Genomic DNA, 12,584 nt, shown 5'->3' on the forward strand with positions numbered 1-12,584 from the left:
ACGCATATATGTGGAATCTGAAAAATTTGGTATAGACGATCTTATTTACAAAGCAGAAATAGAGACACAGACGTAGAGAACAAACATATGGATACCAAGGGGGAAAGGGGGTGGTGGTGGGATGAATTGGGAGATTGGGATTGACATATATACACTATTGATACTATGTATAAAATAGATAACTAATGAGAACCTACTGTATAGCATAGGGAACTCTACTCAGTGCTCTGTGGTGACCTAAATGGGAAGGAAATCCTAAAAAGAGGAGATGTATGTATATGTATAGCTGATTCACTTTGCTGTACAGTATAAACTGACACAACATTGTAAAGCAACTATGCTCCAATTAAAAAAAAAAAATTGCTGAACATCCTTACTTCTCCCCACATGGACCCCGCGGCGTGCTCAGCTTACAGTAGAGGGCACTCCCTCTGCTGCCAAATCCACAGCACTCCAGGGCCAGCTATGCCAGCCCCTCCTCTCCTTGGTGCTCACCTCATCCTCTCAGCTGCCTCGTTTCTTTGCTGCTGTTACCATGTTCCAAGCTGACTCTGGAGCATCTCCCCAGCCCACCCCCCAATCTGCCCCCACCCACCCCCAAGCAAGCATTGACTCTGGCAGATTTCTGCTAAAGGGGGACCAGTGATGTCCTAACCTGTTTGCTTTTCCAGGACTGATGTTTGCAGGGGGCTTTTTTTTGGAACCAGAACAGAAATCATCCCACATCCTTACGCAATTCTTCCACAGGCTCCAGCAAATAAAGGGCCTTTGGACCCTCCACCAGTCTGCCTTTTCCAGCAGAGCACCTGGGTTGGGCCTGAAGCCTCCAGCTACCTGCCTGCCGACCTGCCAGGACCTCTCCGGAGCAACCATGAAGTGCCTCGTCCTGCTCCTTTGCCTTGCTCAGCTCTGTGCCTGCCGCTCTGTCCCGCATGGCCCGATTCCGGGTTATAGGGAACCAGCCTGTGATGACCCAGAAACAGAGCAGGCAGCCCTGGCGGCCGTGGACTACATCAATAAGCACCTTCCTCATGGCTACAAGCACATCTTAAACCAGATTGAGAGTGTGAAGGTGTGGCCGCGGGTAAGTGAACCTGCTGTGTAGGAGGGGGTGGGGCTCAGCTGGGTGTCTCTAAGAGCCCACCTCCCAGCACAAATGAAGTCGCAGAATGGAAACACCCTGATTCCTCCCAGGAGGGAGGGAGAGACGGAGGGAAGAGAGGAGACATTCTGTACTGTGGTCAGTGGTCTCCAGGAGGGTGCTGGTTGGGGGCAGGAGGAGAGGGAAAGGCTTTGAATGATATTTTGAGGATCACAGGTAGAAAGTGTGGTTTTCTAGAAAAACTAGGACCGGAGACTGGATTCTAGTTTCCCAACTACCACTGACTGGAAATCACTTCTTTTCCTTTGGTTCTGTTTCTCTATATAAAGACTGAGAGTGAATGAAATGTGCATTTGATAAGTGCCTACTATGTGCCAGGCCCTTTCACATATATCATCTCCTTAACCCCTCTCTCACCCCACCCCCAGTCCTGTGGGTATTGTCCTTGTCTTACATGAGGAAACCAAGGCTCTGACATATTAGGGCATTATTTTACCCAAGGTCATAAAATAGTAAGCAACAGGCTAGGATTCAATTCCAGAACTGTGTTCCTTCCTCTACACAAGCTGCCTCCCCAAGAAAGGTATCCACATCCCAATGAGAAATCTTGGCATGAAAGGATTCACCCACTCACATGCTACATAAGAAACCAATGCAGCCTGAAGCTGGTGACAATGATGGTCAAGCTGGGAAACGTGTGCCTTGGGGGTCAGCCGAGTGATTTGGAGAGGTGGGGAGAAGACATCCATCTATTGCCTATTTTGAAATTAGATTTTATAGCTGAGGAAGGATAATTCTTTCAGTCAATACTGATTACAAGCCTTCCATGGGCAAGAACCAGTGTCAGGCGCTATGGGAGATGCTAAGTTGACTCATATGAAATAGCCAGTTTTGTATAATAAAAGCGGTCAAATATTGGCATTTTAATGATGCAACCTAATACAAAGGTGAGAAAGACATAGTGTCCACAAGAGATTCACAGTCTAGGAAGGAAAATAAGGCAAACCTCAGGATGTCTGGACTGACTCATGGACATCTGATCTCACAATGGGACAAAATATTTGAAATCAGGTTTGTACCAGATGGATTTTAGGAGTTCTGCAACCATAGTGAAGTACAGTGGTGATTCAGAGGAAGCACTGATCAATTCAGGGGAAATGACACACAATGTGTATATTTGAGGGAAAGAAGGAACAACACTGCAGTTTTCACTAACAGCAGGGTTGGAGAAAACCAGGAGCCCCAGGTTCCTATTCACTAGCTCTGAGTGTATTCAGGAAGTTAATTGGGGCATCTCTGCACATCATAAAACACAGCTACCTCCAGGAAAGGAAACTTTGAGGCTTCAGGTACTAGTGAATCACGCAGAACAGACATGAGAGACAAGCAGAGCTGGGCTGAAAGAAAAAACAGCCATACTCGTACCTTCTGGATTTTTCCGGGCTTTGAAGAAAAGATACACAAACAGGTGAACTGGCAGGAACAACTCCAAGGAGTCATACAAGCTCCCCTATCACCTCCTTACCCGCTGCTCCTTCCCTCTGTGCTAGTGACTGACTGACGCACTGCTTCCTCCATCAGAGGGAGGCTCACGCTTCCCTCTCATTACCAGCAGGGGGCAGTAGGGAACAGCAACTTTTCATCCAGGCATCTACAAGCCAAAAGACAAAAAAGCCACAGACAACAACTTTTCCTTTAGGAAGGAAAAGAAAATGGGGAAGGAAGGAAAGTAGATGTTGAGAAGGAAGGAAGAAGTAGAGGGAGGGATGAAGAAGATAAAAGAGAGACAGTAAGTTATTATCCTACACCAACTTACTTCGCTGCTTGACTGAGAAAAATCCAAAGCTGACTTTTTCAAAGTACTGCTTGAAGGGTGAAAATTTTAAAATTAAATACGTATCAACATTCACTTTTAGCTTCCAGATACAGCTCAGCGTGATGGCTGTGCTTCCATCAACCAGTCCAAGGCCACGCCCCCTTCTTTCTTACCTCTCCGACAGGGAGGGGGTTCAAACCCAGTAGGGGCTCACCCTTGCACCCGCTCAGCAGGATTAGGCTGCTCACCTCTTCATTCTCTGTCTCCACAGCGGCCCACGGGAGAGGTGTTTGACCTTGAAATAGACACACTGGAAACCACCTGCCATGTACTGGACCCCACTCCCCTGGCAAACTGCAGCGTGAGGCAGCTGAAAGAGCACGTGAGTGCCCCTCTTAGGGCGACTGCCGCGGGGGCAGCTAAAATTGCCAATTGATGGCGCCTTCCCTGGGGCTGATTTTTACAATTCACCTTTTTATCGTACTCCCACCCCCTGCGAAACCAGTGTCATGTTTCAACATCACCCAGTGAAGGAGATTTTGTGAGGCTCACCTTTGACATCCACGTCCCCCCTGCCACCATCCCCCCACCGTGAGAAGTGAGAGGTCAGCCCTCCTCCTGGGCCCTCACTGTGGGTTTATTTCTCCAGGCGGTGGAAGGAGACTGCGATTTCAATGTGCTGAAACAAGACGGAGAGTTTTCCGTGTTGTCTGCAAAATGTGATTCCAGTCCAGGTAGAGATGATTATTATTCTTATTATAGTTACCTGGTAGAGAAAGTGAGGAGGGAACCTGAACTGTTTTCAACAGAAGTAGTTCTAGCCACTTTGTTGGTGATGAAAAGAAGCCAAGTTTCCTGGGTTTGGGGACTTTAAAACTGTGTTTTAAGGAGCTGTTCTCATTGGAGGTGAAAATCGCCCCTTGGTGAGAGGGGCTTCTGCAACAATGCCAGCATGGCAGGAGCCACCCGAAGGTTTAGTAAGAAGCAGAGGATCCTCCTGCAGCCATTTGGAGCATGTTTTAGCCCTTTCAAATAAGCAGAGCGGGGGCAAATGCCGCAGAGAATTACAGCCCCGAGCCAAGTTGATTTCTTCCCTCTGTGCGCAGACTCGGCCGAGGACGTGCACAAGGTGTGTCCACACTGCCCCCTGCTGGCCCCTCTCAACGACAGCCGGGTGGTGCACGCAGTAGAGGCCGCGCTGGCTGCCTTCAACGCCCAGAAAAACGGCTCCTACTTTCAGCTTGTGGAAATTTCTCGGGCTCAATTTGTGGTAAGACTGAGACCCTGCTGACGGTTTGGGCAGTTTGGTGGCACTTTGGGAGTGGACGTGGTGAAGCAGGGGTGAGGGACAGAGCAGGTGCAGGGGCAGCCACGGGAAGTCAACGAGGGTGGTGGGAGAAAGAGGGAAAGAAAGGGTCCTGAGTGTCCTAAGGACCCCGAGGACCCTCAGCGCATCCCCCACCTAAGCCACTTCAACACAAAACAGCCAGATGCTGTGTGTCCCCAGTTCCTCCGTTCCAGTTAACACCAGGGTGGAAGTTCCCACTTTATCCAGAAGCACCCACTGTAAATTCATGGGTCTCCACATCGCCATCACCCATCACCACGGAACATCTACAGCACTCTTGTAATTGCTACTTACAAAGGCATGGGCATACTTACATATAAGGGCAAGGATCCTAAAATGCCTTTGAATCACTAAGAAAAAAAAAAAACTAATTGTACCGTGGCTGGGTTAGCACATTTGAATGCAATGGAATTCTAATATTTTTAAAAACTAGTATTCTGGATGCCAGCCATGGCATACTTGGAAATACACTATAGATAGTAATTCTATTAACCAGAATATGCGATTCACAGAACACCCCCACCCCAGACTATAACAAATAACAGATATTTTATTATTGTAAGTGTCCATGTGCTCTAAGAACTATAAGATAGAAAAGCATAAGTATCTTCTGTACTTTCATTTATATTTTTCATTTGATCCTGCTGTCTAAAATACGTGGGAGAGGCATTAATTTCTTTACTTTCCCACCCCATCTTGGAGTAGCCTGAGCCTTGGGTCTCAAAGTGCAACCCCAATAGGGAAGTTGGCAGGAGGCAGGGTTCCCACTCAGGTCAGTGTAAGGTCAGCCCTCTGGGTTCCTGCTTTCTACCTGAAAACTCACCTCTGCTCTGAATGATGGGCAGTGGATACCTGCACCTCCTTCAGGGAAGACCCAACCCCAGCTTCTGTATGCAAACCCTTCAAAAACCCAGTGTCTCACTGTAAGCCGTATGTAAGCCACCGGGGGCATGTTTCCTGGCCACACAGTGTGGTCTCCGTGAAACGTGCTCCCTGGACTGTGCAATTCCATGGCCCTCGCTACTTCCCTCTGGCCTCTCCTTACCAGTCTTTTTCATGCTAAGTCATGTTGCTTCATGAAAATTTTCCTTTTATCCTCATCAGCCTCTTTCAGCTTCTGTCACTGTGGAGTTTGCAGTGGCTGCCACTGACTGTGTTGCTAAAGAGGTCGTAGACCCAGCCAAGTGCAACCTGCTGGCAGAAAAGGTGAGCGGGCTAGGCATTGGGTTGGTAAAGCCAAGTCATGGAATAGAGCATCCTTAGAGCAAATTCGTATCTTGTGGCTGCAGAAAGGAGAAATGCAAAATACCCACTGCCTGTGAGGCTGGGTCGTGCCAGGTCATCCTCTGGGGTGTCATCTCCCCTGCTTAAGAGCTATCACCAGATCTTCTCACCCAATGGAGGCCCCTGGAGTTAGAGAGGCTGTTTCCTAACTAAGATGAGTCATGTCAGGCCATTGGGAGTATAAAGTGTAGATTTTCTAGATAGACCTCTGATATGAAATCTTTCAAGTCCTTAAGCCAGCAATGTCCACGTCTAGGAATTTAGCCTAAAGAGATCATCGTGTTTCACAGAATATATCTATAAAGATGATTTACGACAGGTACAAAATGACCCCAGAAGATCTGAATGTCCAAAAGGAGGGAATCGTTGAATAAAATACAGCGCATTAGTAAATAGAAAATTATACAGACACGAAAATTAACACTTTCAAAGAATAAGGAATGATATAAGAGAATGCTATCATTATAGCACGTGAAAAACATAGTATACAAAATGGTGTAGTGATGCCAATTTCTAAATGATATTTAATTGTAGTTAAAAATAAGAAAGAAATACATAGATGTGAACAGAAGTTCTCCTGGGTCACCACCATTTCTGAGATTCTGGGTGATCTCTCTCATTCCCAAAGCTTTTCTGTATTTTCTACATTCTATAATAAAATATAAGCAGAAATCATACACTTTAGGAAAAAGATTTTTTTAAAAAAAGGAATTAGGAATTTAAGGTTTTTTCCCTTGATGTGTTGGAGTATAAGTGAAACTGGGAGAGAAGTCCACTTTCTGAACTGGTTCAAATAACTCCTCTCTTTCTGTGGGCAGCAATATGGCTTCTGTAAGGGGACAGTCACTGAGAAGGTTGCTGGCGGGGAAGATGTTGCAGTGACCTGCACGGTGTTCCAAACACAGGTAAGGGCGTCATGGATGCACTTGCCCTTATCTTCAGAATACAATGACCCCTTCACCTTTCTGCGGTGCCTTAGTAATTTCAGGGCATTTGCTTCCTGTCCTTTTGAGCCCCGCCATATAGATAGCGCCAGGGAATGTGAAATCATCAAAAAACAAAAGGTTGTTTCAGCCATGCCCTCCCCTCCCACGAACTGGTGGTTACAGGGCAGAACCTCCCTAGTGTGCAATTGGCGAGGCCACGTGTTTTATTTGCTAGCTTGGGAGCGGGGGCGGGGAGAGGCGGGGTGGGGGGGGCGGGGGGGAGTGGGCGTGGTTTTCTGAGTTGCAGAGTCCAGGTGGCCAGATGTGTCTCACAGCTCCCTGTGGCTGCAGGTGTAGATGAAAAAGAGGGTGACGCTACTGGTGAAGGTTAGCCATAAGGTGGGGTTCTTTTGCTCGTGGAACAGTGTAAGTCTACCATCCCCAACACAACTGGTGAGAAAGGGGCTACCGCAGGCCAGTTACCCCTCCCCTGGAGCCCTGATGGCCATCCCTTGTACCTAGGTAGTTCTTTTTTGCCAGATTCCTTGCAAATAAAAATTAGTACTGTGAGAGAATTGGGTGGGGTTCCACCTGGAAGGAAGAGAAAGGCAGCTAACCTAAGGAAACAATCCTCTCTCCAGCCTGTGCTCCCGCAGCCCCAACCAGACGGCGCCGAAGCAGGGCCCCTCACCGCTGCACCGGGCTCGGCTGGGCCAGCACTTTCTCCAGCTGGCCAGCCCGCGGCCTCCCTGGTGGTGGGACCCAGGGCCGTGGCAGCTCCCCCGATGCCCCCACCGGTGTACCCGGCGCACTACGACCTGCGCCACGCCTTCTCGGGTGTGGCCTCAGTGGAGTCAGCCTCAGGAGAAGCGTTTCACGTGGGGAAGACACCCAAGGTGGCGCAGCCTAGCATTCCTGCTCCTGAAGGTCCAGTTCCAGTGGTCCGCCCTTGCCCGGGGAGAATCAGACACTTCAAGGTCTAGAAGGCGGTCAGAGATGAGAAGGTTTGGCACAGAGAACGTGGCCGCCATTTTGTCCAAGTATGGGTTTGGGTGGGAGCTGTGTCTGCTATCAAAGCAAGTGCTACGTGTGGTCTAGATTAACGTCAAGTCTTGAATGCCAGCTTCTCGTCATCCTTCGGAGGTCGGGGAACAGAGCAGGTGATAGTTATGTTTGATGGAAGGCATAAGGTCAGCAACTTGACTGTTATTGTTTTGATGCTAAGCCACCACCATTGTGTTCTCTACTTTCTCTTGACCTCACAAAAATAATTGGAACTGTGATTTTTGAAAGGTGCTCTTGCCAAGTTTATATCTGCTTGTTAATAAAAATGCCTGAAGGACCTTCCTTAAAAAAGAAGGTTCTAAGCTGAAATGTGGTCATGATTATTTCCAACTTCATCCAAGCTCACGTGTGTGTGGTCTGTCTTTCCAGCAACCACACCACAAGTGTTCCTAATCAAAATCAAAGTGAAAATAGGAACAAAATAGAACAAAAATCTGCTATATTACTACACACAGGAAAAAGTGAGACTAGGATCTGCTCATAACTCATAAGATCTGATCATTTCCTTATAAGAAAATAATTCTTTTCATTTCATAACGTTCAGAAAATATTGCTAAATTGGGGTCAAGTGCCTGAACTTTGTACAGACAGACCAACCATTGGTTTCCCCCAATACCCAGGTAAGGAAGGATCAGCAATTAACACAGGAGCCTCACTTTAATTATATCTGTTCATTATTTATGCTTAAAATAACTGTTAGTTGTATTATATATACTGCATTTTATGATGCAGGATTGGTCTTTCTACCCAATCCATTTTAAGACCTCAAGTTAAAGTTCTGGTGTATAGTATGAATAGAGGAGGGATACCTGGACAGGTAAATCCAGTGGACATTTGTAGATACTATCCAAGTGTTCAGAGAGCATAAAGAATGGTGAATGGTGTCTAGACCATTTCAATTTTTATCTACTAGCATTAGGTTGTTCTGAGCAACCTAAGTGATGGGCCCTTTAAGGTGAAATTTTAAAGGAGTAGGACTCATAACCAGTGGAGTGGCTTCACTTGAACCAAGGAGATTGAATCAAGCATTGGCACTCACCTTATCACTCTTGCCTAGAGGTTTTGCCCCAGTAACCAGAAAGAATGGCCAGGAAGTTAGGAAAACCTTTAGGTATCTCAGAAGCCAGGGGACATGAGGAAGGCATGGTCAGCTAGGCTAAATGCTGCAGAAAGAGCAATAAGAGTGAGGACCAAGAAAAGGCCATGGGTTAGTTGACCAACTAGGAGGGGATGGTGACCATTGGCAGATGCAGTTTCACTAGAAGGGTGAGTATAAAAGCCTGGCGGCAGGGTTAACTGGTGGAGATGATGAGAAAATGGAGGGGAGTGTGTAATCTCTTTTAAGCAGTTTGATGGTGAAGGGTGGGAGAGAGAGGATGTAATCTAAAAAGATTGATTTTTGGACAGACACAGCAGAGAGGGGCAGCTTGCAGTGAGGCTTTCGTTCCCTGACCAGGGATGGAAAGCTGGTTGCGGCGGTGAGAGCATCAAGTCCTAACCACTAGACCACGAGAAGCTGTGGCTATAGTCTGGGCCCCAGTTCTTGTCTGCCTTGAAAAAAAAAATTTGACAGGGAGACGGAAGGTAGAAAGGAGAGTAAGGCGTTCATTAGAAAAGCAGAATACATGCAGAGAGACTCACAGGCAAGCTCAGAGAGAGTGACGCCTTCGGGAAGTTTAAATCATTTGTAAGGGGGCAGTCTTCCTGGTCTTTGTTTTCCTCTGGCCAGTCATCTTGTTTTGCCCCCATAGCTGATTAGTCTCAGGGTCCTTCCCTATGTGCATGTGCATCCTTTAGCCAAGATGGATTTCAGTGCGAGGGTCCCTGGGAAGTTAGCAAAACGTATAGTCTGGCGTCCCCCGCCACTCTTTTTGACCCTTGAGGAGCCTTTCTGTGCATGTGCAGTTGAGGTCTCCCTGACTCCAAGGATGAGAAATATGTGATCTCTTGATTTTTCACCTGAGCAGGGCTTAGCCCCACTCTGCCCCTGCCATTACTGTTATCTTAAAGTGTCCACAGGAGACAAAGTCCAGCTGTTTACCCAGTTCCTCTTGTCATTTCTATCTTGCGGTATAAACAGGCCGGTTGCAAAAATATCTAGCCTGTAGCCCATCTATCTCCTACCTCAATAAATATGAACAGGAGGGTAGCTGTAAATGTCTAGCCTGGAGCCCATCTATTCTCCTGCCTCAGGATAACTGGGTAGAGGGAAGATTTCTTTTCCAGGAAAGAGGAGTTTTGAGCGTCCTTAGGGCAAAAGATGGGAAGAGATGGAAGAAGAAGAAAGAGAAAAAGGATCTGATGGGGTGGGGGGCATGGGAGATATTTAGTGGAGAGCTCGAAATGGTTTGGGCAACTCTGCCAAAGAGTCTAGACCTTCTTTAAGGGAGCTTGCAACGGAATCCTGAAAACACACCTTTCACCCAGTACTAGAAGAGACTCGTCCGCTTTCCACCCTTGCTACACACAGGTGTAGTCCGTGTTTTCCATGGCAGGTGGTACATACCCAACCCAAAGCAGCTTAAGTAGAAAGGGAAATGTCACTGCCTGTGTACTGGGAATTCAAATGAATGAGTCTTACCTAGGGCACAGCGGAATCCAGAGGGTCAAAAGATATCATTTCCATTCTCTCTCTCTCTGTCTCTGTCTCCCTCTCTCCCTCCCTCCCTCCCTTCTTCCTTCCTTCCCTTTTTCTGTCTGTCATCAGTGCTTGCCTTCAGTCTTAGCCAGGATGGCCACTGGCAGCCTCACACCTACGTTATCATTGGTGCCTAGTCCTGAAGAAAAAGAGAAGGGCTAGTCAAGAAGAGCCAAGGGAGAAGCTATTCCAGGGGAATAGCAGGCACAAAGGCCTAGAGGCAGGAAACAGGTTGATGTTGCTAAGGATGAGAAAGGAAGCTGGACTGAGGCAGCTAAGAGGAGAAAGAGGACGGCTATAGAAAATGAGGTTGAAGAAGCAAATGGGGGCAGGTCATGAACAGCCTTGAGAGCCTCACGAGTTAGGGTGTTTTTCTCAATGCAGTGGGAAGCCACTAAAGGTTTAAGCAGAGCAGTGGCATAATCTGATTTACCTTAAGAGATCACTCAGGCTCGGTGGTTCTCGACCTGGGGATGGCGGGAGGTGGGGTGGAACAGTATTATCCTCTTCCCGACCCCGCACCCAGGGACATTTGGAAGTAAGGGGAGGCATTTACTTGGGATGCTACTGGACAGAGGCCAGGGATGCTAAATATTCTGAAATGGACAGGACATCCCCAACAATGAAGTCCCAACAATGAACAATGATTAATTAATACCCCAAATGCCAATAGCATTCATGTTACATTGTTAGTTGCTGTAGGGAAAATGGGTTGCATCTCGGAAAGAGTAGCCACAGGATAGGAAGTGACTGGAGCTTTCTAGGGGAGAGATAAGTGTACCTTAGTCTAAGGTTGTGGACAGCAGATGTGGTTTAAAGATAAGGATATAACTTCAGGTAGAAGTCCTAGGACCTGCTGATGGATTTGATGAGAGGGTAAGAAAAGGACAGGACAGGTGAAAGGTAACTCCTGGATTTGTGGCTTTGCAAACTGGGTAGATGCTGGTGTCATTTACTGAGACAGAGGGCACTGGTTCATTTCATCTGAGTTACCTCAGTTTCTCTCCTCTCTGTTTTGAAGTTGTGCAGTTGATTTTTCTATGTAAGGCTAACCCATGCCTTAATCTGACAGACCTGCACTGTCTGGGCTAAGGTGATTCACCTTTCATTTCTTATGGCCCTCATTATACAACCAGGTGTATGCAACAGTCTGGCAGGGGTGTAGGGAGGATTAAATGCGATGCTAGAAGTATATGCTTGGAACCTTCTTGACACATTCTAGGCTCTCGGTAAGGGTCCTCCCTATCTGCTTCCTCTTTCTGTCCTCTGAATTTGGTGGCTTCATAAGATTATGTCCTTGACCTTCTCTTAAATGTGTACTCTCTGCTTGGCAAGTCCATCCTTTCTCATGATTGAAACTCTTGATCTTACACGGATAACTTCCAACTTTACAGCTCCAGCTTGGGCCTTTTTCGTGTTTCAACATTGCATTTCCAAAGGTCTCCAGGATTTCCTCACTTGAATTTACCTAGAACAGTTTCCTACATGATTTATTTGATCTAAGAGATGCATACCTGAAGACAGCAGTCTTCAAAATGTGCATATTCTAGAAACATTTCTTCCTAAGAGTAAACATAAATTAGAAAGGATGAGTTATGGAGCTGTTAAATCTACTGCGCTTATGCTCATTTTTGCATTAATGCTGCCCTATATTTTCTCAGCATCATCTTTAATATTTGGCAGAATGCTTGCTCCTAAATTAATAGCATCGCATGTGTCTCATTTACTTGCCTTCTTAGTGGCTTTTTAATTAAATCTGCCTCATCTTCCAAAGTTACTGAATTTCAGGTGTATTTTTCAGTACAGTACCACCACCACCAATTAACAATATTTGGTGGGTGTTAAGATAATAGAAATATTTACAACTAAAATAACAGTGAACGTTAGAGTAATAGAATAGTGGTCATCAAAATCACTCACGGAAATTTTGCTGCACATGAAAAAAAAGTGGTTCCAACGATATTGACAAAGGGTGATGCATATTTCTCTTACATGGGACAGTCATACGGCAATGTTGTAAACAAGGTTTACAATGTACTTGCTTAAAGGTTCTCTGTACATCCCCTGCTTGACCAGTCCCCACTTCACCTACACCCTACTCACTCGACTGACCTTCCCCCCATAATTGTAGACCCTAATCAGAAAATACCTACATACTTCCCACCCTCTCCGACCAGAGATGGTGATTATTCTAATATTTAGCTCGGAATGGCTACCCCTTGATAGTTTAGCAAAGGGAAAACCTCTGCCCCAGGAAAGTACTTAGCCTGGGGGCCTAACAGGAGTTTAGAGGGCCAGCTCCTCTGCTGCTTTCCCTGAGCCAAGCTGACATCAAGTTCCCCGTAACTAAGAGCCTCCCTAGTCCTCCCCAGAGTGAAGCCTGCAGCTACTTCCTGCCCTGCCGT

General features: G+C 46.7%; 1 protein-coding gene across 2 annotated transcripts; it reads left to right on the forward strand.

Moving 5' to 3' along the window:
- Positions 1 to 856: 856 nt before the first annotated feature.
- AHSG (alpha 2-HS glycoprotein) lies at positions 857 to 7,459 on the forward strand. 2 transcript variants are annotated; one of them, XM_060149257.1, is made up of 7 exons: positions 857 to 1,084; positions 3,190 to 3,300; positions 3,568 to 3,652; positions 4,025 to 4,188; positions 5,371 to 5,472; positions 6,369 to 6,455; positions 7,118 to 7,459. In XM_060149257.1, exons 1-7 carry the CDS (start codon positions 872 to 874, stop codon positions 7,457 to 7,459), a joined length of 1,104 nt encoding a protein of 367 aa, XP_060005240.1. In that variant the 5' UTR covers positions 857 to 871. The 2 variants fall into 2 exon arrangements, with proteins under 2 accessions (XP_060005240.1, XP_060005239.1); XM_060149256.1 differs by lacking the exon at positions 6,369 to 6,455 and having other exon boundaries at positions 872 to 1,084.
- The last annotated feature ends 5,125 nt before the right edge of the window (positions 7,460 to 12,584 follow it).

Source organism: Lagenorhynchus albirostris, chromosome 5 (genome assembly GCF_949774975.1).
Source record: "Lagenorhynchus albirostris chromosome 5, mLagAlb1.1, whole genome shotgun sequence".
Lineage (NCBI taxonomy): Eukaryota > Metazoa > Chordata > Mammalia > Artiodactyla > Delphinidae > Lagenorhynchus > Lagenorhynchus albirostris.

Coding starts and splice junctions, on each gene's coding strand:
- AHSG (XM_060149257.1), top strand. CDS start 872: ATGAAGTGCCTCGTCCTGCTCCTTTGCCTTGCTCAGCTCTGTGCCTGC. Junction 1,085..3,189: donor GTGTGAAGGTGTGGCCGCGG/GTAAGTGAACCT, acceptor CTGTCTCCACAG/CGGCCCACGGGAGAGGTGTT. Junction 6,456..7,117: donor GCACGGTGTTCCAAACACAG/GTAAGGGCGTCA, acceptor TCCTCTCTCCAG/CCTGTGCTCCCGCAGCCCCA.